General features: G+C 36.2%; 1 protein-coding gene and 1 long non-coding RNA gene across 14 annotated transcripts; both read right to left on the reverse strand.

Moving 5' to 3' along the window:
• Positions 1–5,753: 5,753 nt before the first annotated feature.
• LOC113274716 lies at positions 5,754–13,009 on the reverse strand. Its single transcript, XM_026524108.1, has 15 exons — positions 12,121–13,009; positions 11,894–12,025; positions 11,668–11,792; positions 11,328–11,538; positions 10,982–11,219; positions 10,724–10,874; positions 10,276–10,622; positions 10,168–10,212; positions 7,991–8,859; positions 7,508–7,636; positions 7,259–7,383; positions 6,939–7,149; positions 6,599–6,836; positions 6,356–6,506; positions 5,754–6,268 (listed from the first exon to the last, which is right to left on the reverse strand). Exons 1-15 carry the CDS (start codon positions 12,980–12,982, stop codon positions 5,906–5,908), a joined length of 4,197 nt encoding a protein of 1,398 aa, XP_026379893.1. The 5' UTR covers positions 12,983–13,009; the 3' UTR covers positions 5,754–5,905.
• Positions 13,010–14,978: 1,969 nt separating this feature from the next.
• On the reverse strand, positions 14,979–20,214 carry LOC113321671. 13 transcript variants are annotated; one of them, XR_003346853.1, is made up of 10 exons: positions 19,504–20,213; positions 19,282–19,292; positions 18,846–19,064; positions 18,563–18,637; positions 18,292–18,427; positions 17,660–18,199; positions 17,321–17,579; positions 17,129–17,217; positions 15,388–15,487; positions 14,979–15,302 (listed from the first exon to the last, which is right to left on the reverse strand). It is a non-coding gene; the product is annotated as an uncharacterized LOC113321671 (long non-coding RNA). The 13 variants fall into 13 exon arrangements; XR_003346842.1 differs by adding an exon at positions 19,166–19,185 and having other exon boundaries at positions 19,282–20,213; XR_003346846.1 differs by having other exon boundaries at positions 17,660–17,731; positions 17,936–17,991; positions 18,072–18,199; positions 18,846–20,211.
• Between the last annotated feature and the right edge of the window lie 697 nt (positions 20,215–20,911).

A 20,911-nucleotide genomic window follows, 5' to 3' on the forward strand; every position in this document is an offset into this window, starting at 1 on the left:
AGGAGAGTTCACTTCCTTAGAGTTCAACAAGTTTTGTGAGTCAAATGGAATCAAAAGGCAACTCACAACACCATATACACCACAACAAAACGGAGTGGTGGAGAGGAGAAACAGGACTCTAATGAAGATGACAAGAAGTTCTTTAAAGGCTATGAAGGTACCTAATTATCTATGGGGAGAAGTTGTACGACACTCCACATACCTAATAAACAGGATACCTACGAAAGCTCTGAAAGACATGACTCCATATGAAAGATTGCGAAAGAGAAAACCAAACATAGATCGTTTAAGAGTGTTTGGTTGCAAGCATACGCAAAAGTTGATTCTGCAACTCTTAAGAAACTGGATGATCGATCTCAGACTCTTGTGCATCTAGGAATTGAGCCTGGATCCAAAGCTTACAGATTATTCAATCCAACAACGAAAAGAGCAATAGTGAGTCGAGATGTGGTATTCGATGAAAAAGCAAACTGGAACTGGAAAGAAACTAACGATGGACCAAGTAGGGATCCAGGAATGTTCCACATGACATGGGGTCAAGTAATTGATGAAGGCAAAGGACCCATAATCATCAATACCAATGGAAACAATGATGTTAATCAAGAAGAAGAAGAGAATAATGAAAACACTGAGAATAACGAAGAAGTAGAAGAAAAAGAAGAGGAAATCGATGAAATAACTCAACCCATTCCACTGTGAAAATCAACAAGACAAATACAAAAGCCACAGTATCTGGGGGATTATGTTCTTCAAGCTACAGAAGAATGTGAGATTATGCTACTTTCTGTTAATGATGAACCAAGGAATTTTCAGGAAGCAAAGGTCTCGACTTAATGGACACAAGCATGTAGAGAAAAAATTATTTCAATCAACAGAAACAAGACTTGGTTTCTAGTTTATAAGCCAGGTGGGGTAAAAGTGATTGGTCTTCAAAATAAAACGGAATGCTGATGGTACTGTCAATAAATACAACGCAAGGCTTGTAGCTAAAGGATATGTACAAGAATCAGGCATAGATTTTGATGAAGTTTTTGCACCAGTTGCTAGAATTGAAACAATACACTTATTAATTGTAGAGGCAGCATCAAACTCATGGGAAATTCACCACTTAGACGTTAAAACAACATTCTTACATGGTGAATTGCGAGAAGATGTGTATGTTGAACAACCAGAAGGTTTTGAAGTGAAAGGACAAGAGCATAAGGTTTATAAGTTATCAAAATCTCTATATGGTCTAAGACAAGCTCCTCGATCCTGGAATACAAAGTTAGATCAAATCTTAAGAGAAATCAGATTTGTTAAGTGCTCTAAAGAAACATCAGTATACAGAAGAGAAGAAAAGGGAACGCTTCTTATGATTGCAGTCTATGTAGATGATCTATTTTTGACTGGAAACTCCCTTAAGGTGATCAATGAGTTCAAGAGAGAAATGTCATCAAAGTTTGAGATGTCAGACCTCGGAAAAATCACTTATTACCTTTTCATAGAAGTCCATCAAGGAGTAGATGGGATTCAGATTAAACAAGAAGCTTATGCAAGGAGAATTCTGAAAGAAGCAGGACTTGAAACTTGTAATCCAACTAAGATATCAATGAAGTTTGGACTTAAAGTTTCAAAGGCACAAGAAGAAGCAGAGATTGATTCAACGTGTTATAGAAGAAATTTTGGGTGTCTTAGGTACTTGTTACACACAAGACCAGACTTGGCTTTCCCAGTGGGAGTAGCTAGTCGTTATATGCAAAGTCCACGCAAGTCTCATGGTGACATCATGAAGCAAATATTAAGATACCTAAAAGGAACAATCATGTATTGGTTGAAGTATGGTCGAGGAGGATCAAAGAATATTGTAGGGTATAGTTATAGTAGCCACAACATTGACCAAGACGATGGAAGGAGTACGACAGGTCATATCTTCTACCTAGGAGATGCACCTATCACATGGTACTCACAGAAGCAAGACACAATAACTCTGTCATCATGCGAAGCTGAGTTCATGGCCGTAACAGAAGCAGCTAAACAATCAATCTGGCTTCAAGATCTTTTTGGTGAAATCAAAGGAAGAGATGCAGAACAAATTCTTATCAGAATTGATAATAAATCTGCAATAGCACTCACAAAGAATCCTGTGTTTCATGGTAAGACTAAACACATTCACAAGAGATATCATTTTATAAGGGAATGTATCGAGAAGGAGATCATCAACGTTGAACACATACCAGGAACTGAGCAGAAAGCAGATATATTGACAAAGGCATTAGCTCGGATCAAGTTTGAAGAAATGAGACAACTGATTGGAGTACAAGATATGTCACGGGTAAGTTTGAAGCTTAACTGGGAGAATGTTGGTTAAACTTCAACATAGAAGTCACTAACAAGCTGGTTAGGACAAGATTAGGAAATTGATGTAATCCTAAGGGAATTAGAAGTCATCTAGTTCTAAGAAAAGAAAAGACATGTAATAAGGTAATAGGACTAGGAAAAGGAATTCATAGTTCTATATATATATGATCACCAAAGTTGTGGTTGATCATATGAGCAAAATTAGAGCTTGTGTTTAGTTTTGAGAGATTTTCTAAACATTAATAAAGAGAGTTATCTTTATATAAGCCTAGTTTCATCTTGCAGTTGCCATTACATTCAAAACCAAATAAAGAGTACTTCAAGAATGATGAAATTATGGAGACTCTCTATTGAAAGATTGAGAAAACCACTATTCCAATTTCAAAGTTATAAATGTGCCAAAACCTCGGCTTTGCATGCCCGGGAGACATTACAGTCCATCGGTCCCTTGCAAAATTAAGTGGAAAAACCTTTGTTAGAGCCAACAAAACTGCCTAAGACTTCTTACTCTTCAAATATGATACTAGAATAGTTACACGTAGGTGGGGTTCCGATACTCCATTTCTTGAGTAATTGGCATTCATTCACATCGACAAATTTATCACGCAAACGAATCGAAACCCAAAAGTGACTTGACTTGCATTGTTGGGGTTTGTAGTGTACTCCAAAGGCCCACGCCAAAACTCCAAGGTAGTTCAGATTTAAAGCATATTTTGGTAAAACACAACTTTTTGTTGTGTATATACATAAAAAAGAAAAGCCCTAGCATTTCCATTTTATGTTCCAGAGCCTAGTTAGCAATTCGGGGTACGGGTAGTAGTTCGGGACGGCATACGTACGAGAATTATATGGATTCAGATAGGTTGGATTTGGTCAAAAATCCGGTCAACGATTCGTTGTTCGGATAGTAGTTCGGAACGTCATACGTACGCGTATATTCGTTTTATAAATGTGAGTTCCGCACTTAAAATTCGGCTTACATATATGATAAATTGATAAGTATTATGACCTTATTGCGAGACTAATTTTATTTGTATATGATTTATAAGATGGAAAAATACATTTTAGCGTGATTATTTAACAAGATGTAAACAATTTAATCGCATAAATGTATTATAAAACGAGTTTATAGACTTTTAAACAAAAATCAACACATAAAACACTGGTTAAACAACTACCAATAGAAAATTTTAACTGAATAATTGTATTTAAATATAAAGTATATACAAAATCAAACAAAAACCAATCAACAGAACCTTGGTCAGAGAGTTACCTATGGGAGAGCGAGGTTGGGCGTTCAAACTAGGTTCCGAATTCTAGTTCGAAAATATTATTCGGATTCGGTCAATTCGGATACGTTCGCGAATCATTCGTGAGGTCCATATAATCCTGAAACTAGGTTCGGAGTTCAAATAGTTGAGAAATATCATTCGGATTCGATCTGTTCGGATACGTTCGTGAATCATTCGGGAACGATTCAGAGAATTACTAACTAGGTTCCAGAGAGAGAAGGGAGAGAGTGGAAGTGAGGCGGTGTTCAAAATTTCATATAGAAAACTCTTTGAAAGATCTGTTGATCAGAAATGTGTTGTTGTTGTTATGGATGTAATTTCTAGCTTGTATGGGAAGCTCTATACGGTACCCCTGGATATGGTCACAGAAACCACACCACAAAATCAACAGCCCAATGATTTCTCCTCTCAATGTTCAAATATGTGGTTTTGGGTTCTCATCTGCCACATGGACAATCTCCAGAAACCTCTACCCTGTGATTTGATGGGCGTTCAAATATGTGGTTTTGGGTTCTCATCTGCCACATGGACAATCTCCAGAAACCTCTACCCTGTGATTTGATGGGCTGAAGCTGTGAAATGTTTTGTTTCCCTCAATCGTTGCTCTTGAAGAAATATTTTGTGTCGCGTAACCTATTTCTTTTCTTTGTTATACACTTTTTGAATGTGTTAAGTTGACCTAACTTTTAATGAATGTCACAGGTTCAACAGATTAGAAGCACAGTTGCATGAAACTCATGAAATGTTGAGGTGCAAATGCTGCTATACATGGAAAGAGGGGATGGGGCTGCGGAGATCCAATAACACAAATCTTACTGTTTACATTATTAGTGTATTCGATCTAATGATTTTGTAACTCTAGATCTTCCAACAAGAAGCTAACTGTTTATATCATGGTATTATTGAATCTAGTGATATTGTAAATCCAGATCTTCCAAAGGAATGCTTGTTTAAGATGATCTAATTATCTCCTTAATTGAGTTTTAGCATAAACTGATTTTTATATAAAGATCTTCATTCAGGTTCTAAGAGCATCCACAATCACGATCATAATTAGGGACTATACCCAAATTTGGTCAGGATTGGAAGCGTAGTGGAACAGACTATAAGCATATTTGGTCTGGATTTTTAGGGTTTGAGACTAAAACTAGTCGTCAACCCAGACCAAACCCAAGTATAGTGGGACGAAGATATAATGAGCGTATGGTTTAAGCGTAAGTATAAGGGCCGCTTGACAGTGGGGCGTTTATTAAAAGGGCGCTTGAGATGGGGCGGTGATATAAAGGGCGCTTGATTGAGGCGAGAGTATTATCAGCGCCTGATTGGGGCGAGAGTATTATTAGCGCCTCACATCAAGCGCATATACAATAATTACTCCCCCAACATATACAATAATTACTCCCCCAACAAGACGTTTGCTATAAGTCCGCCTGCTGATCGGGCGTAGTATTTCATTTCCGTCTGCTGATTGGGCGTAGTCTTTCATTTCCGTCTGTTGCCAGGCGTTAGTAATACTCACGCCCAACACCAGGCGTTCAAAATACATTCGTCCCATACATACGCCCACAATACCAACGCCTGACCATTGTACGCTCATTGTATATCCGTTCCATTTCATACGTTGTTATTTTGTTCGCCTGACTAAATTTTAGTCTTTCACCACTACGCTTGACCTCTGAAAATGCCAAATAAATTTAGCTTTTGGTATGGCGTTTGGTCTTTAGTCCCGTTTATGATTGTGGTTGCTCTAAGTAAATACAAATCTCATCATATCCTATCATCAGAAACATATGATCTATTGCCACATAGATCTTCAATGGCTCGAAATTACACACCATTGACCCTGTATCTCTAGTAATAGTTCTTTAGTAATATAGTAAAATCGTTGAATCAAGAATGATCTGAATGTCTTTAGATTGATTTTGAAAATTTGAGATCTAGCTTGAAACCATTCAGCTTAAAGTCAGTGTCTCATTCATTTCAGTGGAGGAAGGTTTGGAGGAAAAATTATCATTTCAAGCCCACCCAAAAATTAAAAAATTAAAATAAAAAATAAAAAAAAAAAACTAGTTGCAGAATGGTCTAATGTGGCTTACAAGAAATGGCTCACTGAAAATTCAAAAAAAAAAAAATAAAATAAAAAATGAACTAGTTGCAGAATGGTCTAATGTCGCTTACAAGAAATGGCTCACTGAAAATTCAAAAAATTCAAATTCACTCGGTATGATTTTGTTATTTTCAAATGGTTTAAATGTAGTAATGGTTTACCTTCATCAGCGAGGGCATATTTCAGTAACTGAAACTTCATTCACGCTACACGTCGCTGTTTCACTGTTCGTTTCGTTCTTTGAGAATCCTCGTTCTTCACTGTTGCCTGTATATAAAGTTGGATGGGGCTTTATATGTCTCGTACTATCAGCCAAAAATGCAGGTGCTGAAGGTAAATTAGGATTAACATCAGAGTAGTTGTTCAGCATTAGGACAACTCTCGGCATTGACGGTCTGTCTGCAAAATTTTCTTGAACACATAACAGTGCAACATGGATGCATCTAACCGCCTCATTTATACAGCATGTGTCTTTCATTGCTGGATCTAATATTTCTATAGCAGATCCATTTTTCCAGTGTTTCCATGCCTGCACCAGTTTCTCCTCTGTTTTATTATCCATCGCGTAAACTAAACAAAAGTAGATTGGATGCAGAACAAATACTTTGATACTCACATAGCTTAAAAGGTTCCAAGCGACATCTAGTTTATGAAAATCGCTGTTTCTCTCTCCACAAAGTATCTCTAAGACTAAGACACCAAAACTGAAAACATCTGATTTTATAGAGAATTCACCATGCATAATATACTCTGGAGCCATGTAACCACTGCAAATCCGCACACCAAAACAAAATAGGAATATAATGTGTTTTGATACTATGAAAAATTAGATGTTCAACAATTCATAGGTTATACTTACTGGGTTCCAACTATTCTGGTTGTACTAGCCTGAGTCTGGTCAAGCACAAAAAGCCTAGCCATGCCGAAATCTGCAATTTTAGGATTCATGTTTATATCTAATAATATATTGCTAGCTTTGAGATCCCGATGTATGATTTTAAGCCGAGACTCCTCATGGAGATATAGAAGTCCTCTTGCCACCCCTCCTATTATCCTGTATCGTCTTCCCCAATCAAGCTGTGTACGTTTAACTGGATCTACACATTCATTTAGCCAGAAAACACAAACTTTTAGAGCCCCGTTTTAATCCAGGGATGATGATAGAACAAGAGTAAACAGACACAGAATAGGAGGCCAACCGAATAGGAATTTGTCTAGGCTTCCATTTGGCATGAATTCATAAATGAGTAGTTTTTCTTCACCAGTTAGGCTGAAACCTATAAGCTTCACAAGATTTCTGTGTTGAAGTTTAGCTACTAAAGTAACTTCATTCTTGAACTCTTGCCGACCTTGTCTGGAAGTTCTGGATAGCCTCTTCACGGCTATTTCTTGACAGTCCGAAAGTGTACCCTGAAGACATCAAATGAAACCAAATAGTAAAAGTTATGAGCAATCTAAATGGTTTAGAAAAAGTCACCTAATGGAAATTGAATTACATGCATTTAGATGTTTTTAGTACCTTATAAACAGATCCAAACCCACCTTCTCCGAGTTTATTAGCTTCAGCGAAATTATCTGTTGCAGCACTTAATGTACTATAGTTGAATTGCAAGGATTCCGTGCTTTGCATCTCATCATTGAAACCTTCGAGGGTAAAATAACAATAAATCGGAAGAAATAAGGAAGATTTTCAATTTCGGGAAAGGTAGCAAACCATATGAAGGAGCATATATTTATAGGTGTCATGTTTGAGGGATAGCTAACTCACCATCAATATACTCTGTCGTTGTTTTCTTTCTGTGGAAACAGAAGAACCAAAATGCAATTCCAGAAAGTATTACAATAGCTGAAGGAACGGCGATACTAATAGCAAGTATGGGTGAGTTCTTCCTGTTTGCTGCACGAATATGAACATTTTCCAATTAGGAGCAGAAGAATAGTATGGTTTTTTAATTTTTAAGAGAAGCCACATTCCAAACCAGCATAAATTGTAAGGATTAAATCTTGGTTGTCTAAGAAACCCGTAAGATGTTACATATCTAAAAAACATAGAGATAAACAAGGTTTTATGAACAAATACAAAGCAGGAGTACTTGAATACACTCTTCCGGCTCGACGAGTCACCAAAATGGATTGAAAATCAGACGACATTCAGTTCGTTCGGAGCATAATGAGTTTTTAAATTATTATCCACAAGAATTTTTCAATTCGATTCTAGTAGAGGATAACTAAGGAAAAGAATACTACTTACAGTTTGGTGTAGTTGATAGAGGTGGAGGCAATGATGCAAGAGGAGGAGGTGGTGAGTGGTGAGGAGCAGGAGATGACGATAACGGTGGCGAAGGAGTATTAATATCCTCCAGGAAGGGATATAACTCATATCTAAAATTACAACTAGGTCTAATGATTCTTCCACCACTTTTTCCATCACAACAGTTTGGTAATTCAGATATAGCTCCTAGAAGACATAGACTACAATCACTTGAAGATATATCTGCAGTACACTGTACAAACGCATATACTTTTGTATTATTAGTAACATTTGCATCTCCATCAGCAAAATTACGACGAAAACTAGACACAGTTGCTCCTACTAAGTCTTTCAGTAAACCGCCTAAAATTGGGGTGAGCTGATCAGGAATCGAAACATTACTAACATTATTCCATAGATAAACTCCTGGTCTGTCCTGCATAATTTTAAAGTAATATTGATTTGAATACCTAAACATACACTCAGCATACCAAATAATTGCTTGTTTAGAATTGGGGCACCTACCCGTGATCTCTTGAGTAGCCTTTTCAACACATCTTGGACACATATTAGATGAAGCTACATCAGGTCTACACTGTAAAGATCCATAAATGGTATCGGGGCTTTTCCTGACTGTGTTATTGAGATATGCATCATCTATGATGTCAGTCTCATCTATGGTCAGTGAAGTAAGAAGCGAATTGAGATTATCTTGAAATATACTGCGATTAGTGTAATTATCTCCTAAACAAAAATGATAAACATACTGTTGTGCAGTTGTGTATTGTATGGTGATGAATAAGTTAGAAATTAGGAAAAAAGAGTAGGCGAAGAAGATAAATCCAAGATGAAAACAACCCATAATGTTTATGTTTCAGATGATGAATTCATGGGTTCTTCTTCTACTGTTGTTTCCTAATAAGCGCCAACCATTCTTGAAGGGGTTCATGGGCTGGTTTGCACTAAATTCTATGAAAACTAGAAAATTTATTCTTATCCACAAGTAGGAAAATTGCGGGTGCGTCTCATCCATAGACCAGGTATTATGAGTGCAAAGACTAATGGGTCAAGCAGACATACCTACAGAGACAGATTTATGAATTGAAAAAGAAGGTGAAGGTCAAAGGCCGTCAATCAAGGGGGGGTCCCAAATTAAGAAAAAATCTGGCTGTCGCAACTAAAGAAAATTCATATGAAGAACAATTCAATCTTTTCATTAAATTAGAGATGGATCCACTAAAATTGAAACAAGATGAGAAAAGCACACCTTTAATTGCATTGATCGAAGTTCATAATGGAGCTTCAATTAATGAAATCCATTATCACCATTCCTCTACATCTTGTGTCCTATGAACGGCCCCTAATTCCAGTGATTAGGTCGTAATTTTCGATCTGACACAGATATAGAACCCCATCATCCGATCCCTTGCACAGTTTCCATGGTTTCTTGTAAAATTCTAAAATCGCCATTAATGGGAGATGTAGAACTTTTGGTAGTTTCAGGAAATCCCTTGCACACTACTGCGGAAGTTCTTTTTGTACCCCACTGAATAAATCCAGATGGTCAACTTACGTTGACCGTTATCGATAATGTGCAGCAGGAGGAGATCTGAAGCAGCTGGCAGCTGCTGTACCGTCTCCCCAGTTGGTCAACGAACGTGGACTGTGGGTAATACTGTACAGTATCCTCAAAGTTGTTTTGTACTCCGGTATCCACCGAATATTTCCCAGTTGGTCAAGCTACGTTGACTGTTTGCTTTGGGGTATTATTCCTGTCTAAGCTAGTAATTTTTCGAACTTGACTTCGAATTCCTTGAACAGCGCTCGATTAACTTATCTTGGACAACTACTCTCCAAAGAAATCCATGTACTGGCCGAGGCCAAATCCAAATCTTACATAGGTCTTGTTCATATTGAAACGAATCGTGTTTTGTTTTGGCAACCATAAATAAAGAAGACACGTCCAGAATTGTGTTAGGGTATAGACCCTAAACTCATCATAAATCCATGGTATAATTTAACTCGAAAACCGATCTAGTATTTAAGGGATCTGATTGACTTATAAACAACCCAATTAGTCCTCATCTAACCAACAAACTGAAATTCAAACTAAAAGCAACTGGAGAGACTCAACTAATTTACAAAAAAAAACAAGATACTCTCTCTACAGTCCTTACTTTCCAGGTGCAGTACTACTAACAATAACACATGGCTCATTCAAACTAAAAAAAGAACAAAAAAAAAAAAAAAAAAAGGAAGAACACAACTGAATAAGATTATATCATCATCGAGGGTATACTTCAGAAACTGTAACTTCATTCACGCTGCATGTCGTTGCTTCATTGTTTAACTCGTTCTTCCAGCTTCTTTGTTCTTCACTGTCACTTCCTAGGGTTGGATGTCTCTTACTATCAGCCAAAAATGCAGGTTCTGAAGGTAAATCGGTAGTGATCGCAGAATATGTGTTGAGCATTTGGACAACTGTGGGCATTGTGGGTCTATCTGCAACATTTTCTTGAACACATAGCAATGCGACATGGATGCATCTCACCGCTTCATTTCTAGAATATGTGTCTTTCAAAGTTGGGTCTAATATTTCTATAGCAGATCCATCGTTCCAATGCCTCCATACCTGCATCAGTTAATTTCACCTCCGTTTTATACTTTTATTATCTATTACGTAAACGAAAGTAGATTGAACGCAAAAAAAAGATATTATTAATTGGTACTCACATAGCTTAGAAGGTCCCTAGCGATTTCTGATTTGTGAAAACTGTTGTTCTTTCGTCCGCTAAGAATCTCTAAAACTAAAACACCAAAACTAAACACGTCTGATTTCACAGAAAATTTTCCATGCATTACATACTCTGGAGCCATGTAGCCGCTGAAAATCCCAAAACCCAAACAGAATAGAAATATCAGAATAAGTTTTTAATACAGTTATAAACAGTCATATTTAAGGATTCAAAGTTTATATGTATATATACTTACTGCGTTCCAACTATTCTTTTTGTACTTGCTTGAGTTTGGTCAAGCACAAAAAGCCTAGCCATGCCAAAATCTGCAATTTTGGGATTCATGTCCTTATCCAGTAATATATTGCTAGCTTTGAGATCCCGATGGATGATCTTAAGTCGAGACTCCTCGTGAAGATAGACAAGTCCTGTTGCTACCCCTTTTATTATCTTGTACCGTCTTTCCCAATTCAGTTGTGCACATTTGATTGGGTCTACACACATTCATCCGCCCAAAAAAAAATTAAGACGACATTTTAGTCTCAAAAAGCATCTATTAATCAAATAACATACACCGAAATAGAGTGGGTCGGGAGGCAAACCGAATAAGAACTTGTCAAGGCTTGCATTAGGCATGTATTCATAGATGAGTAGTTTTTCTTCACCAGCTATGCTGAAACCAACAAGCTTCACAAGATTTCTGTGCTGAAGTTTAGCTACTAATGTAACTTCATTTTTGAACTCTTGGTCACCTTGTCCTGAATTTTCAGAGAGCCTCTTCACCGCTATATGTTGCTCCTCTGATAGTGTACCCTGAGGAAATCAAACGAAACAAAAAAGTAAAAGTTCTAATTAAACAATCTGAAAATCAAAAAAACAATCACCTATATATGCGGAATTTAAATCTAAGCTTTATTTTACATGCATTTATATGTTTCGTACCTTGTATACAGGGCCAAACCCACCTTCTCCGAGTTTATTAGCTTCCGAAAAATTATTTGTTGCAGCACTTATTGTGTTGAAGTTGAATTGCAAAGATTCTACACTTTGAATCTCCCCATCGACATCTTCATGAGCAAAACAACAGTATATGGGAGCGCAAATAAGTAAGATCCATGTGAAAAAGCATATATATCCCAAAGAATCATGTGTTGAGGCAGCTTCTTACCGTCAAAAAACTCTGTCTGTCTTTTTTTTTTCCTCTGGAAACAGAAGAACCAAATGGAAATGGCACAAAGTGCTAGAATAACTGCCGGGACAACTATACTAACAGCTAGTATGGATGATTTATTACCATTTTCTGCACAAATATAAACATTTCTCAATCAGGCACAGACTGGAAGTATGAATAGAGTCTGAATGAATATTGTCACATAACAAACAAGTGCTACTTACCGTCCAGTGTGGTTGTTTTGGTTGAAGATGGCGGGGACATTAGAGGTACCGGCGCGGAAGAAGATAACGGAGGTGGTGAGGGATTACTAAGAGATGGAAATAAATTATATATTTCAAATCTCACAATAAAACTAGGTTTGAGAATTTGTCCACCCCGTGATGCCTCAGTCAAATTTAGTAATTCAGATACAGTTAGATTAAGACCCTGATTACAATCACTTGATGATATGTCTTCAGTACACTGTACATATCCATATATGTTTATATTATCTGTAAAAGGTATTTTACCAGCAGCAAATTTGGTTGAACCATTACTCGACACAACTCGTCTTACTAAACCATACATGAAATTACTTAGAATTGGTCTAAACTGATCTGGATTAGTAATATTTTTAGTATTCGCTAAATAAATATCTGGTGTATCTCCCCTAGTAGCAAAGTAAGAATTATTCGAATACCTTATCATACATAGATCATACCAGATAATTGCTCGTTTAGCATTTGGACATCGGTAATCTTCTTTTATCTCTTTGGTACCGACTTTGACACAACTTTGACACACATCTACCGGAACATCACCTCTACACTGGAATGATCCGTAAACAGTATCCAGATTTCGGCCAACGGTGGCATTATAGTATCCCTTTTTTATGGGTGAATTGCCGCCTAAGGGCAGCGAAGGAAGGAGTAGGTTGAGATTTTTTTGAAATGTGCCATTACTAGTGTAATTATCTAGTGAACATAAATGCAAACGGTATTGGTGTGCTAGTGCAGTTGGGTATTGTATGATCAGTAAGCTAGAAAAAGAGAACAATAAGTAGATGAAAAGGATAAATACATGATTGGAAATTGAATGACCCATGTTTTTGTTTCTGATGATCAATTTTTGAAATTTTCGTTTTGTATAAATAGCCAAGCAGTATCTTCATGCAACGCGGTTTGGCTTATAAGTTGTATGAAGACTAAAAAATCATTTCTAACCACAAGTTTGAACGTATGATTTAAGTTGCAGCGGATCAGTCAAAAGACTTTGGGTCAAGTAATTAATTTGGAATATTCCTTCTTTTTTATTATACAGCTGGGGACATATTCCTAATTTACTGTCCTGTCATCTTGAATAAGAGAGTTGCTCATCATTAATAAAGAGGAAATTTCCAAGGATGAGACTGGATATTTCTTTCTGCACTCAAATGTTCTTTAAAATTTAAATTCTTTTTATGGCAGTAATGCCAAAGGTATTAGTGAGCATCCAGGTTGCAACTTGTGCAACAGGGATTTGGAGACTCGTGTGGTCCTGTTCTTTGGGTGTGCTTTTTTTTCTTTTTGATCATTAAAGAATTTGGTGTAGATGGGTTTGTTTGGGTGTGCTTCTGCTTGACCAATATGGAAAAAGATCAAGGAGTGGAATTGGACTGGTCTGCAGATCGATGTTAAGCCCCCTTTTCCTAGTTAACTTTCTTAAGAAATTGTTTTCTCTTATGAGTATATCATTGTTGCTTTAAGTTTAAGCAGGATATAATGTGTCTTCCTTCTTCTTTGGGGTATCTGGATTAACAGGAACAAGTTTACCTATGATTTTTTGTTTTTGATCAGTAAAGAACTGGTACAATTGTTATCCAATGAGTATCGTGTAAATTCTATCGGGCCGGTTTGGATTAAATTCTACGAAGACTAAGAAATCATTTCTAACCACAAGCTTGAACGTATGATTTAAGTTTCAGGTGGATCAGTTACATTTTTGCAAAAGACTCATGAGTGATGAGTCAAGTTAATTTGGTCATATTCCTAGTTTTTGTTTGATCGGACAGCTAGGGTCTTGGGGACATAGTTCGGTTTCATGTTCACGTTGCAAGCAGTACGAGAAGGTTCCAAACAAAGAAAAATCATCGAAGAAATTTCAAAGGAATCGTCAGAAGAGACACCATTTATCTGATCTCTTTTTGTTTTTTTCTCTTAGCGTCTACTTTCACTTTTGTACGTTCGTTCACCTTCCACTACTTCCTTCTTCTTTCCAGTTCCGCGTTAGTCCCATAATTGTTCACCACCTAAGCAAATACTGTATTAATATTAGATGACCTGGTGATGAATTATAATTTAGTTTTTATTTATTTTTTAAAAATTAGGGTTTATTTTGATTTTTGGAAATTATAATATTTATACAGTTCTTGCCTTGTGGTTCGTAAATTTAGTTTTACATCTATAATTTGCAATGATGTTGCACATATCTTGGCTTACATATATATTGGCATAAAATTAACACTGCTATATGTTATGTCATGATCTAGATTTGGCTTTTTGAAACTGTTGAGGCAGCTCAATGGACTTCTTCAGGAACGCAAGGGCCAGTTTCGGATTAAATTTTATGAAGACAAGAAAATAATTTTTATCCACAAGTGAAGACTATGGATGCCTATGATCACCTCTCAGTGGCCTAGGTCATATTTGTGCAACAGTGCAAGACTCGTGAGTCAATCGATTTGGACATATTACCAGTTTACTGTCCTACCTTGTTGAATGAGACACTAGTGGAAAATAGAAGTTCCGCGACCATCAGGATAAGTCATATATACGAGTTATACGACCATTTTCAACCGTCTATGTTGGGGTATCTAATAAAGCGCCGCTGTTTTGTACGACCCTAGCCGTGGATCTCAAAATAATGACTGATTTTAAAGGTTACGTGGTACAGACCCTTAGCTGTGGGTCTCAGATTTATATTATAATATAAAAAAAAATATAGATTCAGATTTGCTGAAATGCCTGAATGGCTAAATCTGAAATAATCTGACTGCATCAAAGTCAAGTCAAGTCAAATGGAACTCAAGTCAAAGTCACGAAAAAGTCAAGTCAAAGTCAAATGGAACCCAAACTGAAATTCAAATTTAACTCAAATTTAAACTCCAATTGAGAATTCAACTTTCGTTCATTCATTCATGGGGTTTAAAGTTGCACATAAGAATGAAATTCTTAGTTTAGAACAAGACATGTCCAAGCTAGCTAGTAAGTTATAACGACATGCTAAACTAATAGACGATGTTCCGAAAATGTGTGACAGGCAAGAATCAAAATGTTAAAGTTGCAGAGCTGATGCCAAACCAAAAGAAACATATGAAAAATGTCTTGACACTACCATGCCTCTCACTATGGTGTAAGCTCCAAAGTAACTAGGATATCAAGAGAACCTACATATCAAAACACAACAATTCAGAATCTTTCAAGGACAGGTAACAGTCATAAATAATACAAGCTGTAAAGATGACAACTTACTCTCACAGAAGCACATGACAGCTTACTCAGCAGTTAAGGAAACAACCTCGCAACCCTTGTTACCACTTTCCATGACGAATCTCAGTAGATTACTGCAGCCCTAAGCACAGAAACTTCATTAGTGATGCATAAACATCTTTACGGATCCACAAATAAGACCTCTTCAATAAAATATATAAAAAAGTATTATCATACTCTTCAGATTCTTTCTCATATCATAAATTATCACTCACATAACTGTTTTAGTAATCTAATCTGCCTATAACATAGTCAAAGAACAATTGAGAAGACTATTTCACATGTTTAAACTCTAGATGGTTATCAACATGGGAATATAATTTAGAAATCCGGAGCTTAATAAAGACAAACACGACATTCAAAGAGGCAATAAGTTAATGAAAAGGTCTAACAACTTACGAGCCTGAAACTAAGGGTACATAAGTTGTCAAGTAAGGAGCATTCTTGAGGGTAAGTTCTTCCATCCACTTGCCAATGATATCGTACATGGGTAAGCATATGGCAGTTGTGTTAGCTCCTGCTATGCTTTTTGGACCTCATATGCAAAACATAAATATTATATAGTGCTGCGAGACTACACATTACCAGTTGTGTTCGCTCCTAAGGCAAGCTTCCCTAACATTACTATGTTGTATTCGCAGAACAATATACTAAAGATGTATGGCAGATTAAGTGCATTCAAATACATACTTACTCAAGACACGAAACACTCAACCAAGTATATCGAATATAAGGACAATTATAGCTATAGCAGATATCAGATCATTGTTGCTCATAGGGTAGTAAATATTGTATCCTTGCTATAAAGGCAGATTGCATCAAAAGAAATCAACTAAAAGCAATCAAAACCATACGACAAAGGAAATAGACATTCGCTAACATTGTGAGCTTCATCTAAGTTTCCCAACATGTGGCTCCTAACAGCTGGAGCTTTGAAAATTCTTCTTCAATGACTTGCATAACATGTGGTGGCATGGGCATTTTTCCTTGTTCCATTCAATTTTCTCCCAAAATTTTGTTGTACGAAAAGAGAAAAAACTTAGGTTGTTAAAACTATACTGAAGTAAACACAAGCACAAAGTAATTAAAAATAAAAAATATGAACACATGGCTCCAGAAAAGTAACTATCCAAAATCCAGATGATATAGGCCATAATTGTTTCAATGGCTGATCCTATTGATCGTCACCTCACACTCTCCAATACTTAAGAACACTCTTATAACTATAGGGTGCATATGAGCAACAAAATTTGGGAAAATTCATATATGTGCAGGTAATACAAATAACAATCAACGCTATAAGCCTCATGTAACAATCCATCATTACACTATAAACCTCAAGTTACTATTACTAAGACTCTTATAACAGGATGGGACCTGCAGAAATCAAAACTACCTATGTAATCTATTGGATGGTCATGTATGACAGAGAAACCATGTTATTTATACTGCACCCAGTCTATAGGACATGTTAGGAACTATTAAAACTTTTAAATATAGTATACACCCAGTACACTTTAACAAAAACAATTCATGCTAGGTTCACAATAGTTAAAAAATACAATAAAATATGCTTCATAGAATACACCAAACTTATGCCATTTAGAGCACCAGGTGGGTAGAATAAGGCTACATTAACTAACAATATGATCAAGTCTAAGTAAGTACAAATAAGGTTCTACCTAGGTAAAGATGAAGAGGATCTTTTAGGCATAGAACTTACCGTTTATCATTGAGCCTTCTGCTGCTTATGTAGTCTGTTGTCACTTGTCACTCCACAATGTCCGAGTGTATTCTCCTATTATGATTTTGCTGCAATTGAAACTACCTAATATTAGTAAACATAACAAAAATACACATAAGACACGAAACTTGCAGAACTTTAAACACTTCCGGACAGGGAAAAGCTATTCACCTCTACCAATAATCGTTATAGCAGGTACACAGGCAGTATCCATCTCAATGAAAGTGTCTTCAAAAGCAATTTTTTCTGGCCTATCGGTACCAACCAAAACATCCCTCTTATGCAAGTTCTTGCATGCCTCCTAAGCATCTGAACGAGTACCGAAATCCAGAAAAGCAAACCCCCTATTCATCCCCTCATTTTTAGTATCCTCGACCAGTGTCAAGTCTTCAAAGTTATCAACACCATGGTGTATCAGTTTTGCCTTCAACTGCGCAACAAAAAATGTGGCCCAGTTTAATAGATTTACACCGAAATAGAAGTAAGTACATAAACAGACTGGGATAGAACCTTGACTATATTGCCAATGAACAGCGTGTCACTGTCCTGACTCGGAACAACACCAAATTGCTTCCCATTAATCTGAAATAAAATTCTTTAGTCAGAGTTAGATGAATCTAAAACAAACTCTCAATTAAGAAACCCCCAAACTGCAAATGCTTAGGCTATTGATTACATGACAGTTGAATAAACTAACAAATTCACCTGGAAACTTAAAAATGCAGGATTCAGCATACACAAAAAAATATTCCAGTAGATGTACGCATACTAAATAAATTATTATACCTCAAGTTTCATTCAGAATAGAAAACATCATTACAAGATGAGCTACAGGACAAGTTCTGTCCAAAATGAGCTACAAGAAAAATTAGTTTTAAGTGGAATAAATAGATTATACAGAAAACAAGACCATCATATATACCTTATATCTAAAAAAACTTTTAAAATGATTTTTTCCAAGATCAGCTGGGACCGATCTCCAGCATCAAGTTATGCTACAACTTCATCAAATGCTTGTTAATTTAGTAAGGATTAGCAAGGAAGTGTGCCCTGCATACAAAACAAGTAATCCACTTATAGAGATAACTAACAAACAAAGAATATAACAGAATGGTGCAATAAATGGAAATTTTGATGTTTACCTTAAATGATACTCCACGAACTTAAAGTACCAACATCCAAGAGACTGGGTGTGTACTGATTTTGAAGGTGAGACCATTGTTTAATTAATGACAAAAATTGAACCCCCCCAACTCAGAAGTCAGAACTTGCACGTACCTGTAGGAAAAATCAGTATTGGCATTAGAAGTTTAACTACAAAGATCTTGGTTTTGAAGGAGGGACCATGGTTAAACAACAAAAATTAGTAATTTAACAAATAAAGAAAGCATTGCAGAGAACCATGAAGATCACCTCGACGATCGTTTCTGACCACATATGCGCAATCCCCAAATTCAGCTGGTTTCCTAACTTGATCCCCATCAGCACCTGCAAACAAGCCAACAGTTTCAAAACATATTCAACAACATGACAATCTAATTAAGCAAGATGATAAAAGATTAAAAATAAGATAATGACATAGTTATCGAGTCACACTATAAAATGAATAGTAACTTATGCTCATCTAACGATTCTGAATTCTGCACAACAAGATAATGGTAAACATGGTTTAACAACATATTTCAGTCCAAAATACCTCTGAAAAGTTGGACCACTTTTGATCATGGAACAAAATCGATGGTGCTAAGATGAAAATGCAAGTACAAGCTAAAGGTAAATCTTTGTAAGACAAAGTAACAATTCAAATTTGCGAACTCTGCTGGGGAAACTTTTTCTCCATTTCTTAACCAATCTTCATCTAGATTCTTGTATGCTTCATTGATCTTACCTTGCTTCTCGCATAGGATATGCGTTCCTGCAAAATGAAAACCCAACATGTATCAAAGAAAAAATATGACCCAACATCAGATCAAATCAAATTACTCTATCATGCTTATAATCCCCTCATCAGCATACCAATCATCTAACTTCAAACCCTGGAATAAACAATTACTCTATCAGCACACCGGTACTTCAATAATCCCATAACAAAACACTAAATTGCTTCTAAAAAATGCAGATAGATGTTATACCTGAAGAAGCTCTTCAAGAAGTGTAGTTTTAAATAATGAAATTTGTGGAAAATCAAATAAAAACAAATAATAATTAAAAATATGTCAGCAAACAAAAAATGTAGTAGAACAAAAATCAGAAAATTAAATTGCAAACCCTAACATGCAATCTCTTGAATTCTCAATCTCAGACTTCTAAGAACTTCAATTTGTTTTTAACTCGAATAAAGCAGCACCACTAACCTATGAAAATCATCACATCCACCTGCAATCTCTTGATTTCTCAATCTTAGACTTCTAAGAACTTCAATTTTTTCTTAATCTTCTCTGATTTCTCCTCTCCATATCAACAACATCAAACCCATCTGACTTCGAATCTAGTGCAACTCTAATCGATTATTTCCATGATATCACAAATTCCATCTTCTAATTCTCAAATACGATTCGCTTCTTCTCTAGGCAATAACAGAAACCCCTTTTTAATCATCATCTTCTTCAATAATTGCAGCGAACTCATCTCTTTCCAACCCCAAATTATCTTAATCTTTGTCTCAAGATTCATAGAAAACCCTTTCTCCAATTCCATCACAGACTCATAATTTCAGATTCAGAAACCCTAGAACACCCTAAAACAAAGGTCTTTAGCAGTAATCATCCATGAGGTGATTATTTATTTAGATCTAGTTAGAGATTTTGATAAAACCCTGGAATGATAGAAAAAAAACTTGGATTGAATCTGTTCCCAACAGATTTGAGATTTACAACTGGACAAGTGAGTTGAGGGAGTTTAGAATCAGAATCAAGAGAAGGGTGGGTTTTTATTAGTTTGGTTGAAACTACATCTAAGGTTTATTGATTTCTCCATTTCCATGGAGCCATTTCATAAGGTTAGAGAGGGAGAGCAAGAGAGCAGAAGAAGAAATAGAAAGAGAAAGAAAAAAGAAAATGGGTGAGAGAAAGAAGTATTTATATGCTCCATCAAAGAATAAAAAATTATCAAATGTGAATCGGTTATGAAGGGATCCGCAGCAGATTTAGGAAAAAATAGTAATTATTCAGAGACAGCTATTAATGCTATGTTAGGTCAGCGGTCCAACTACCGTCATTGAGGGTCTCCGATGTGGGTCATAAAAGCCTCATTTTCCACTAGTGAGAGTGGAGGATATCATTAATAGGTATACAAGATAAAACCCAAATAAAAATGCAGGTCTTGAATCATTATTCATTTTGACACTCAAGTTGCAGCAGTAAAGAAAATTCGTAGGATGAGAATACTCATCGAGATGGATTATCTTTCTTTTCTGAAAAAGGACGAGTTGAGCAAGGTGCTTATCCACATTTCAAACTTCATGTTTCGACAGTAAGCATTAAATTAGAAATCAAACCAATTCCATGATTATCCACATTTCAAATTTTAACTAAACAAGCAGAATAGACTCACCTAGTAGTAGGACTGAGACTGACCTTTTATTTGAGCTCAATATGACTGTACGGGGTTGCTATTACATAATAAAATGGAATGATATCTGTAAAGACCTAGTGTCCGTCTCAATTGGGAGGAGTCCAGAATATTGGAAAAACCCAGAAGATTTTTCACCAGAGAGGTTCAAGGACAGCTCCATTGATTACGTTGGAGATCAAAACTTTGAAT

This window comes from Papaver somniferum, chromosome 1, assembly GCF_003573695.1.
Source record: "Papaver somniferum cultivar HN1 chromosome 1, ASM357369v1, whole genome shotgun sequence".
Taxonomy (NCBI): domain Eukaryota; kingdom Viridiplantae; phylum Streptophyta; class Magnoliopsida; order Ranunculales; family Papaveraceae; genus Papaver; species Papaver somniferum.

Bases quoted from the DNA above. Each gene is read 5' to 3' on its own strand.
- LOC113274716 (XM_026524108.1), bottom strand. From the start codon at position 12,982: ATGGGTCATTCAATTTCCAATCATGTATTTATCCTTTTCATCTACTTA. The intron at 7,637-7,990 runs GTAAGTAGTATT...ATATTCGTGCAG, and splicing joins TCTATCAACTACACCAAACT to CAAACAGGAAGAACTCACCC. The intron at 7,384-7,507 runs GTGAGTTAGCTA...TTACCCTCGAAG, and splicing joins AACGACAGAGTATATTGATG to GTTTCAATGATGAGATGCAA.